This window comes from Gigantopelta aegis, chromosome 3, assembly GCF_016097555.1.
Source record: "Gigantopelta aegis isolate Gae_Host chromosome 3, Gae_host_genome, whole genome shotgun sequence".
NCBI classification, from domain to species: Eukaryota; Metazoa; Mollusca; class Gastropoda; order Neomphalida; family Peltospiridae; genus Gigantopelta; species Gigantopelta aegis.
The window spans coordinates 71,682,335-71,695,011 of record NC_054701.1 but is presented as its reverse complement, the minus strand read 5'-3'; the positions used below and the strand labels follow the sequence as shown (position 1 = coordinate 71,695,011).

General features: G+C 41.8%; 1 protein-coding gene across 1 annotated transcript in view; it reads right to left on the bottom strand.

Moving 5' to 3' along the window:
- Positions 1 to 9,267: 9,267 nt before the first annotated feature.
- Positions 9,268 to 12,677, bottom strand: part of LOC121369023 (transmembrane protein 209-like) — a 28,836-nt gene continuing 25,426 nt past the window's right edge. The window contains exon 16 of the mRNA XM_041493829.1: positions 9,268 to 9,872. Within this exon, the coding sequence (XP_041349763.1) occupies positions 9,821 to 9,872 (52 nt within the window). The 3' untranslated portion in view covers positions 9,268 to 9,820. The remainder of the gene's footprint in view (positions 9,873 to 12,677) is intronic.

Sequence of the window (12,677 nt, the reverse complement as noted above, 5' to 3'; positions counted from 1 at the left end):
TATTCCCGTTATGTAAACCCGAGACGTGATTAATTGTCCCGTGTACACAATGTAACTGTTTTTTTTCTTTTTTTTTTTTTGCGTACAAAACATGATCGACAACCGACGGTCTGTGTGCCAAAATAGCTTTACACGCACTGGCCCAGTACCTTGACCGCTGAAAGCAAATTACTTAAAGTATTAACTTGCGAACAAAACGTCGGATTATCCAATTATCACAAGGTTACGGTATTTCCCCTTTCGGTGCAACAATGCTTTATTGAGAAGCGTCAGTATTACAAATTACCGTGTTGGTGTCGGTATTGATATGCGTCTTTGATCTTAGTCCACCCAGTTCAGTCTATTTTTAATATTAAAAATTAATAGCTGGAGACACACGTTTTGTTGACTTGACAAGTGCTACTCGACCTATCTGTAGGGTAAATTAATAAAAATACTTTCTTAGAAAGACACAGTAAATCATGAAACAGTTGACAGTGCAAGCAAACAAATCAGAAAGAAAAATATTTTGCTTAACGGCGCACTCAACACATTTTAAAATAAAGTAATATATGGCGATAGACATATAAAGACAACACAGACAATGAGAGAAAGGAAGGAAGGAAATGTTTTATTTAACGACGCACTCGACACATTTTATTTACGGTTATATGGCGTCAGACATATGGTTAACGACCACATATATTGAGAGCAAAACCCGCTGTCGCCATCTCATGAGCTACTCTTTTCGATTAGCAGCAAGGTATCTTTTATATGGACCATCCCACAGACAGGATCGTTCATCCCACAGACAGGATCGTTCATACAACTGCCTTTGTTACATCAGTTGTGGAGCACTGGCTCAAATGAGGCATAGCCCAATGGGACCATGGACGATCGATCGCTAGTGCTTTACCACTGGGCAAAAGTTTGTTTTGTTTTTAGACGCGTTTACTAAAGCACAATGGTTTTACAAGTCAGTCTATTGGTTGTCAAACATTTTAACCGCTCGACTACGTCCCGACCCTGCTTAACCATCGGTTATTACTACATATAATAGTAATTGCAAACAAAAAAATGAAAGAGAAACCAAACACAAGACAACTTCTGAAAAGCACCATTCGGTCTTTTAGTTTATACGCACCTTTTCACGTGCAAAGTCTGCCCGTATTATGATCCTGGATATACCAGTCGTAAATCACGTTTTTGATATACAAGTTTGGAAGCACGGATTAAATATACCAGTAATGGACCACATACACCAGTCACGGGTCACTGAATGGGAAACTGTGGAACAGGGATATAATAATCATGGATCAAGACATTGGATACACCAATCATGGATCAAAGATTAGATATACCAATCATGGATCAAGACTTTGGATATACCAATCATGGATCAAGACTTTGGATATACCGATAGTAGTAAGCAGGCCTGTATAGAATCATGACCTACTTTCCGTGACCTTGACCTTGATGACGTCACGGCCTTGTGCCGTGACCTCGTCCTACTGACCTACTTAGACTGACCTTGACCTTGATGACGTCACGGCCTTGTCACGTGACCTCGTCCTACTAACCCGGCCCTGACCTACTTAGACTGGCCTACTGTGCCATGTGCAACGTCCTACTGACCCGGCCCTGACCTACTTAGACTGACCTTGACCTACTTAGACTGGCCTACTGTGCCGTGTGCAACGTCCTACTGACCCGACCCTGACCTACTTAGACCGGCCCCTGACCTACTTAGACCGGTACGAAAGAGTATAAAAAGGCTAGATACGGGTTAATTGTCATTCGCTAGCCGAAAACGACCAGATCTACGTTCGTTTTACTAGAGAACAGACGTGTTTTATGATTCTAGCATTCTTGTGTCTTGTTGCACTCTATCTGGAACGAAGAAGATGGCATCGGGATATTCGAGCAGTGTTAGGAGCCTCAGCAGTAGCGACGAGGACGACATCTTGGTCTGCAAATGTTCAGAAAGACATACGATCAAAAGAGTGGCTACCAAACCAGAAGAACATTTCATGGATCAAACGGATGTTGCCTGTGACAATATGGATCAAGATGGTGAAATCAAAGAAGCCGTGGATCAAACAGATGCCGCTCGAGAATATAAAACAGACGCTGCCTGGGATGATGAAGACTGCTGTTCGAGACGTTACCTGTTCTGCCATCGTCCCGAAATGCGCCACGTCTACACACGGATGCAGACATTTGGGTGGTGGCCCATACAGTTACGCCAGAAACCGAGGGAGCTCGCCAAGGCCAGTTTCTTCTACACAGGGGATCACGATGCCGTCGTCTGTTACTGTTGTGGACTACGCGCCTACCGATGGCAGAGAATGGACGACCAAGTGATGGAACATTACAGACTGTCCCCGAGATGTCCCCATGTGAACAACGTGTTCAGACATTAAATGTTTCAGACACTAGTGTGCTATGTTTTCATGTTGTATGTTGTGAATAAAACCGTGAATAATAGGTTTTGCTTTCTTATTTATGTTCTGGGTCCATGAGTGTGTCTCTAGACGTATTCCTATGGTAGTAACACTGGTAAAGGGTAATATTTGGTAACGATGTTTTTTTGGGAGCTCGCACGATGAGATTTGTGCTTGGGAGGAGGGACACTGGTCATACGTATCACACACATTCAAACATTCCTGTACCATATCTTTATGCGTCATAAGGTATATAAGTGAAATAGTTTTGGAAAACTCGTCATTTGAGGTAGAACTTTCAGAGGAGCAACATGTCAGACCAGTACAAGTTATATGTACCCGACGTGGATAAGTGGACCCGTTTCTATAAACTGCAGGCACAAGGTAAACTTCAACCTCACTTCGAAATTCAACGTGGTGGGGAAAGTCAGATCATGTACAGTGTGGATCGATGTCTAGAACTCTACGATCCCACGTGGAAAAAAGAAAAAGAGGAACAGAACAAGTCCCCGACACCCAAAGTCGTCGTGGTCTCCCCAACACAACAAGTGGTAGAGCAAGCCAAAGCCGATCTGAAACGGAAACGAGAACAGAGTGGCATGGAACAGAAACGACAAGAGCAGACTGGACAAAAACGGCACAAGCATTTCTGAGAAGGCTATAAAAGGGGGCATGGCAGTTTCAACATCGTCAATTCACGTCGAACACTTCAACAATCAACAACATGAATCAGTGTCGCATTTGCGAAAAAAAATATGTTTGGACCCACGACCTAACTCGGCACGTACGAAATAAACATGGACTCTTGGAATCTGAAAATAAGCCTTCCCAGCAGCAGCAGCAGCAGCCACCACCACCACCACCACCACCACAGCAGCAGCCACCACCACCACCACAGCAGCAGCAGCCACCACCACCACCACAGCAGCAGCAGCCATCACCACCACCACCACCACTGCAGCAGCAATAGCCACCACCACCACCACCACCACCACCACCACAGCAGCAGAAGCAGCAACAGCAGCAGCAGCCCCTAAGATTGTTACATCCGTTCACATGATCGTGTCGGGACCCACGTCGTGTGGAAAGACAGTTTTGTTGTACAAACTGCTAAGGGATGGTAAAATCCAGCCGCCTCCCCAGCGCATCATCTGGCTCTACAAACGATGGTAAACCCTCTATGATACGATCAAAATGGTTGCTCGAGTGAAATTTGTTCAAGGTATACCCGAGAATTTGGAAAAGGATCGTTATTTGGATTCGAGAGTCAGAAATCTCATCGTGTTGGACGACCTGATGTCTACAGCTGGAAAAAACCCTCGCATCACCGACCTGTTCACGGAAGGAAGTCACCACAGAAACCTCTCTGTGATTGCCATCAACCAGAACCTGTATCACAGCAAGGACCCGACACAGAGAAGAAACTGTCATTACCTGGCACAGTTCAACAACCCCATCGACAAGCAGCAAGTCCTAACCTTGGCACAGCAGATGTATCCTGGAAATACTCGTCATTTCATGCAGCGGTTTGAGGAAGCTACCCACAGGCCCTACGAATATCTCTTGGTGGACTTGAAACCGACCACGCCCGAACATTGGCGTCTTCGGCCTAATGGTTTAGAGACGGGGCCGTCCGAATGGTATAAAAGCACGAACGTAATGGCGAATGTCTCAGAAGAGTTGCAACCACCGACGAAGAAAGAGCTCTATATGCAAATCATGCAAAGAAACGCATTCAAGAGAAAACTACCAGGCATACCCGCCTACGAAAGTGATGACGAAGAAGAAGAGGAGGTAGAACCCTATCTCAAAAAAGTCAAGAGGATGCAGTCTTGCGATACGTGTGGTCTGGTCTTTAAAGACGGAAGCGACTTGCAGCGACACGTGAAAACGTGCGAGGAGGGAACTGAAGAGCCGTCGCCCGACCTGGAAAACGAAGGCATTCGTCTCATGGTGGAACGTGAATTCGACATCAATCATGACTATCTCCAAAGCAAGAGGAAACGCTACGAAGAAAAAAACATGTCCCAAGATGCCATCGAAAGAAACATGAAGACATTGCAATGGAAGTTATTTAAAGACACGTACTCTCGCTTTCTGACCTATATGCATTACTTTGACAAAGGTCCCAACACCAGAATTTTTTTACAGTTTGTGAATCCAGACAAAGATGTGAGACCACAGATTCGTTCTAAATTAAATCAGTATCGTTCCTGGATCGGCGAATATTTGGATGAACAAGACGACGACGATACCGACGATGAGGAGGACGACGATTATGAAGAGAAATGAACACTCATATTATTCACATGTCGCCCTTAAGGCCTCTCGATGTAACCCAGTGTGTGCCCATTTTATATATGTGTCAGTGATTTGTAATTTTAGAAATAAATGAAAAACCAAACCATTGCGTTTGTTTTTTGTTTTTTACTCTATGACTAGATTTGTGATTGGATATTTCTACCGCTACTTTATAGTAGCAAGAGCTGTGTGTACAAGACAGAACATACCACGATCTTTGATATACCAGACATAATACACTAGTTGGCTATAGCTTAATGGGCCACCGACGGGGATCGATCCTAGATCGACCACTGTATTTACCTATTTGGTAATTAAAAAAGCCCTGTAAAAAGGCTTGTACTCTAGGGAAATACTTGTGTTTAAAATGCAGCTAAAAGATCATAGTTTAGGTCGGAGCGTTGAGTTGCAGTCATGCGTTCTTTCTTCAAAGCAATGGGCTGGGGATGTTTCTCACACACACACACACACACACACACACACACACACACACACACACACACACACACACACACACACACACACACACACACACACACACACACACACACACACACACACTTATTTCTTCCCTTAACAAACATTCATTTCTTCCCTTAACGCATATGCCTTTCTTTTTAACAAATATTCCTTTCTTCGGGACAAATATGTCTTTCTTTCCCTATGACTAAAACAAAACACTAAAAAAAATTATTCAATTAATCTTTATTTTACGAGGAAGGAAATATTTTATTTACTCAACACATTTTATTTATGGTTATACGGACATATGGACCACACAGATATTGATTGAGGAAACCCGCTATCGCCACTTCATGGGCTACTCTTCCGATTAGCAGCAAGGGATCCTACACCATCCCACAGACAAGATAGTACATACCGTTGTACAGTTGTGAAGCATTGGCTGGATATATCCCAGACCGACCCACATCAAGGGAACACTGAGCTGCGTCCCGTCCCCACAGGGTTATTAGAGGCTGCTTAAAAAAAAAACCTCGTAACAATAAATAAACAAATAAATACAAATAAGTAAATAAGTAAAATAAAAACAAACTATAAATTATTATTTTGTTTTAAAAATAATAGTAAAACTTTAATTTCCCCACATGAGATACGAACGGCGTACCCTCAGCGCTGGACGCGAAGTCGTTCGCAGCTGACTACTTCACGCATGTTAACAAAACCTGTCCTTTAAACCGCTACATGTGCGAGCGGCGAAGCGCGGAATGACGTGACGAAATAGGTCAGTTAATAATAATCTTGTGAATGCGCTATCAGATAGCGGGAACCAGATAGCGGGATCCAGATAGCGTAGAACGAAAATTCTGTTTTACACCTATTTAAATCATTTCTTATTTCACGTCTTTAAGAATGTAACTTCTAGTTCAGTATTGTCACCGACAATAAAATAGAATACCACCGCTTCCCGGATGTAAACAGTGATAACCATTCATCATTCAGCGCGCTAAAAATAAATACACTACCTCGCGTCGGGCTGAGTCCTTAGACGTGGTAGGTTAACGACACCACTAGAGCACCTCGATTTATGAATCATTGGCTATTGGATGTCAAACATACTTTTGGCAGTTTTAGAGAGGAAAACCCCCCTGCACTTTCCCATTAGTAGCAAGGGATCCTACACTTCCCACAAACAGGATAGCACGGGCGTTGCTAAGTACGACGGATAGGGGTCGGGCTAAATAGGTCAGGGGCCGGTCTAAGTAGGTCAGGGCCGGGTCAGTAGGACGTTGCACACGGCACAGTAGGCCAGTCTAACTAGGTCAGGGTCAGTCTAAGTAGGTCAGGGTCAGTCTAAGTAGGACGTTGCACACGGTACAGTAGTCCGTGACGTCACCAAGGTCAAAGTCAGTCTAAGTAGGTCAGTAGGACGAGGTCACGGCACAAGGCCGTGACGTCATCAAGGCCAAGGTCACGGAAAGTAGGTCATGACTCTATACAGGCCTGCTTACTACTACCAATCATGTATCAAGACTTTGGATATACCAATCATGGAACAATATTTTGGATATACCAATTATGGATCAATACTTTGGATATACCAATCATGGAGCAAGTCTTTGGATATACCAAGATTGGATCAAGACTTTGGATATACCAATCATAGAGCAAGTCTTTGAATATACCAATCATGGAGCAATACTTTGGATATACCAATCATGGATCAAGACTGGATATACCAATCATGGATGAAGACTGGATATATCAGTAAAGGGTGAAGACTTTGGATATTCCAATCATAAAGCAAGACTTTGGATATACCAATCATAGAGCAAGTCTTTGAATATACCAATCATGGGGCAAGACTTTGGATATACCAATCATGGATCAAGACTGGATATACCAATCATGGAGCAAGTCTTTGGATATACCAATCATGGAGCAAGTCTTTGAATATACCAATCATGGAGCAAGACTTTGGATATACCAATCATGGAGCAAGTCTTTGAATATACCAATCATGGGGCAAGACTTTGGATATACCAATCATGGAGCAAGACTTTGGATATACCAATCATGGGGCAAGACTTTGGATATACCAATCATGGGGCAAGACTTTGGATATACCAATCATGGGGCAAGACTTTGGATATACCAATCATGGGGCAAGACTTTGGATATACCAATCATGGAGCAAAGTCTTTGGATATACCAATCATGGGGCAAGACTTTGGATATACCAATCATGGGGCAAGACTTTGGATATACCAATCATGGAGCAAGTCTTTGGATATACCAATCATGGAGCAAGTATTTGGATATACCAATCATGGGGCAAGACTTTGGATATACCAATCATGGAGCAATACTTTGGATATACCAATCATGGAGCAAGTCTTTGAATATACCAATCATGGAGCAAGACTTTGGATATACCAATCATGAATCAAAGACTTTGGATATACCAATCATGGATCAAGACTGGATATACCAATCATGGAGCAAGACTTTGGATATACCAATCATGGAGCAAGACTTTGGATATACCAATCATGGAGCAAATTTTTGGATACACCAATCTTTGAGCAAGTCTTTGGATATACCAATCATGGAGCAAGACTTTGGATATACCAATCATGAATCAAAGACTTTGGATATACCAGTCATGGATGAAGACTTTGGATATACCAGTTATGGGTGAAGACTTTGGATATACCAATCATGGATGACGACTTTGGATATACCAGTCATGAATGAAGACTTTGGATATACCAATGATGGATCAAAACATTGGATACACCAATCATGGATCAGGACTTTGGATATACCAATGATGGATCAAGACTTTGAAAATACCAATCTTGGATCATGACTTTAGACCAATGATTACAGATTGGGATAGGAATATACTTTATCCCAAGATTCATCATTCCAGAGATGGGAGCTAGATCAATGAGTTATACTTGACTCTGGTCAGACAAAAGCAGAAACCTGTGAGGCAAGCAGTTGCAATTGTTTCTTTACAAATCATATTTGCATTGACAGCGAGCACACATGCCCATGCTGCTAAACATGTTACTTATACCACAATGCATGATCTTTTAATTGTATTTGCGGTTTTTTAAAATCAATCTTCACATATTTTATGCAAATGCATTGGAAAAAAACCTGCACATAATATGACATAATTAATTTTTATAACACAAGAATACATTAGCATTTTTAATAATAAATGATTGGTTAAAAAGATTCCAGTATAATGATATCCCACTTCATTTGATTAAAATCCAATTAAGTAAGGTTCAAGGACGCACATATATTTTTAGATGCCGGAAATTGTGGTGGGTAGGGGCATTTTAAGTGTGGAAAAGGAGAATCCCATGTGATGGAAATATGTTTCCTCTTTATCTCCATTAACCAAATGTTGAAATAGTTTAAAATGTATTGAGGTGTTGTTAAACAAATATTCCTTTCAAATGTGTGAAGGGGTTCGAGTAATGTATAATCTTCAGAGTTGGGAACTAGGGATTGTGGTGGTCACCTGTTCCAGTGCCTATGACCATTAAAACTATAGGTTTGCAGCCAGTAAGAGAATGAAATATGAAGCAATCACCTACCAGCCTTAAGGCAGATGGTTAACCACTTCCATACTAAGATGAGTTATGTGGATTTTTGACACCAATATCTGAAACATGTTCTGAAGGCCAACCACTCAGTTTTTAGACCAGAGGACAAGAGAATGCGATAGCATAGGATACTGTAAACTAATATGGTAACATTTGCAAATACACACCTTAGCATATGTTCGCAATATGGAAATTTCACGAAACCCATTGGTACCTGTAATGAAAACTAAATTTCACGACTTAAGGTTGAGCACAAAGGACATAAAAGTTTAAAAGCATGCATTTATTCTTGTTTACAGTACACTGGAATCCAGTGAAATTGTTCACGAGTGCTCACCCTTCTGAACATGCCACCAATTTATATTTATGTTCCCATATTTGAAAACACTATACAGTGAAGCTGTTGAAAATAGTTTCTGGATTCTAAAGAATGAGAAAGCAAACATTTAACACAAGCATTCTAGTTTCAGACTTTAATATTACAAAAATAGACACTGTAAAACAGAAATGAGTGAGATCCATGCATCCACAATCCCATTCTGATGATATTAATTAAAGTGGAGACTTAGGGGTGCCGGCACAACCACATTTTCTTTTGCTTTAATTGGACGAATAAAAAAGTAAATATTTTTGGCTTTAAGAGATGGAGGTACGAGCCACCCACCCCTCCAGGTTCACATTCCTAATAGTATTTTTAATAGTGTGTGTCAATGCTGATGCAAACTGCAAATGCTGAAAGATGAAACACCCCAGCATGCATAAGCTATTGAGTGTCAAAGCCATTAAAAAAGAGAACCAAAAATGAATGAGTGAAATGAATATGTATTTTACACAGATGAAGAGGATGGTGATGATTGACTTCTATGTAATGTTTGAGTGGAAATGTTCAATTAAAAACTGTCAGTGATTCAACTTAACAATGTGCTTTCCTACGTGTTCAGCACTGTTTTCTGAAATAACACATATTTGAAATATTGCACTGTGAGTGTTTGTGTTGAACTTCCTTCTTCATCAGTTAAATATCCACAACAGGTTCAGTCCAGACATGCCTAAATTTACACGACTGAAAAAAAAAGAAGATTTTTATTTTTTTTATCATCGATTTTTACACATTTTTTTTAATCAATGAAACTATAACAATTTTGGAAAATAACTGAAAAATAATATAAATTCTATTATGTACTTAAGTGATGCAATTGAATTACTGAAATATTTACTTGATACATGAAATTTTTACACAATTTCCACCATTAAGAATATATACTCTTCAAAAAAAGAAACGCAAAAGGGTACAAATGGGTTATAACTCCGATTTTATGTTTCCTACCGGTTCATGCTTTGTGAATATAAGGTCATTGCATGTCCCAAACACATTCCCACGGTTACATTCGATAAAACGCAGCTACTGTACAATAAAGTTCCAAAATGTGAATATTCGCAAAAACGCAGCCACGTGCAAACCATGTCACCACTGCACGTGCGTTGTCTGCACGTGCAACATGAACACCGACAGTATAAAAGTGCAGGGTGTTCGCTTGCCTGGCCTCTGTATCTGGCCGACATTTGACAATCCAGGACATGCCACGTCTCAGTGAACCGCAGAGAAACAATGCCATCGGCCGACTAGACGCAGGCGAATCCAGAACGGCCGTTGCCAGGGCATTCCATGTGTCCCCAAGCACCATCTCCAGACTGTGGGACCGTTACCAGCAACATGGATCAACACGTGACCTCCCTAGATCCGGTCGACCACGGGTCACTACCCTCGGGCAGGACCGCTACATCAGGGTACGCCACCTTCGGGAATGATTGACTACTGCCACCTCCACAGCCGCAGCAATACCAGGTTTGCGCAGGATATCCGACCAGACCGTACGGAACCGCCTACGTGAGGTAGGAATTCGTGCCAGACGTCCAGTTCGAGGTGTCATCTTAACACCACAACACCGTCGACTCCGACTGCAGTGGTGCCAGATTCATCGACAATGGCCTCAACTGCGATGGAGACAGGTGTGGTTCAGTGACGAGTCCCGATTTCTGCTCCGACGTCATGATGGAAGATGTCGCGTGTATAGGCGTCGTGGTGAACGTTATGCGGCAAACTGCGTGCAGGAAGTGGACAGATTCGGCGGGGTTAGTGTCATGGTGTGGGCAGCCATCTCACACACTGGCAGAACTGACCTGGTCCACGTGCAGGGCAACCTGAATGCACAGGGCTACATTGACTAGATCCTCCGGCCACACATCGTTCCAGTTATGGCCAACGCCAACGCAGTGTTCCAACATGACAACGCCAGGCCTCACACAGCACGTCTCACAACGGCTTTCCTACAGAACAACAACATTAATGTCCTTCCTTGGCCATTGGTATCACCGGATTTGATCCCAATTGAGCATCTATGGGACGAGTTGGACCGACGCCTCCGACAGCGACAACCACAGCCCCAGACCCTGCCCGAGCTGGCAGCAGCCTTGCAGGCCGAGTGGGCCACCATCCCCCGGGACGTCATCCGTACTCTGGTTGCTTCAATGGGCAGGCGGTGCCAGGCAGTTGTCAACACACGCGGAGGCCACACCCGGTATTGACTCCAGATGACCTTGACCTTGGTGGTGTGTCCTATCACTTACTCACAATGGACTAGAGTGAATTGTGAACAATCCTGCAACATTTGGTAATTATCGGACTCACCATTCAATAATTAAATCAATTCTCCAAATGTTACGACAATGTGGTTTTGCGTTTCTTCTTTTGAAGAGTATATATATATATATATATATATACTGAACAAAATAAGAAACTTCCGCTAACTTTGCTTGAACATAACTTGATGAAAACAAACCGGGGGAATAATTGTTATATATGCGTTTAAAGAGTGTTCCATGATGCATCATTTGGTGCAACAATCATGGCCATACGTTAACAGAAACTGAGAGAAATTTTGACCAAGTGTGGTAGGGGTTAAAAACAAAAACACCCACTTAATAACGGGTATGACCACCTCTTGAATTGACCACTGCAGTGCATCGCAGGCGCATAGAATTGACTAAAGTGTTGATTTCTGCCTGTGGAATATTGTTCCATTCCTGAATGAGCGCTTGATGAAGTATGTTGACGTTAGCGGGTGGGTTGGGACGACGCCTCAATCGTCTGTCCAAACTATCCCAGACATGCTCGATGGGGTTGAGATCAGGACTTTTAGCGGGCCAGTCATCAATGAAATCAATGTTATTTGTCCTAAGAAAATTTACAACTCCCAACATGCCTTGCAACATCTTCTGTCGACATGCCAGCATCAAGCATGCCAATCGCCCGTTCGCGTAAATTATTGGGTATTCTTGGCATACTAAAAATGCTACAATGTAAAAAAAACTTTAATTTTTTTTACAAATTTTTAAGTGTTTTCATTCACTTGACAACAATGTCAGTAAGACAAGTAAAACAAATTGACCGAATACTACACGGGACATGTTGAACCATGCATACACGTGCAAATTGAATTTCACATTGTCGACGATTAACAGTGCAAAAATAATCGATAAAATTCATGAATCCTGATAATACAGCTCAAGGCTAATACTACCTATATAATTTCATTACACAATGAATTCTTTAACACAACAAATACTATATGTACAAATCGGAAGTTTCTTTTTTTGTTCAGTATATATATATATATATATATGTGTGTATATATATATTTTTTTTAAACCTGAATGGCCTTCAAAACTATGTACACAAATAACATACAAGCATTGTGTTTTGTCAATAAAGTTCTATGTTACCTATAAGAATGAAAACAAAGTACATTTGAAATGCAACATGTTGTTGTTTGTGCACATATACTACAGTACTATATTTCATTATTTT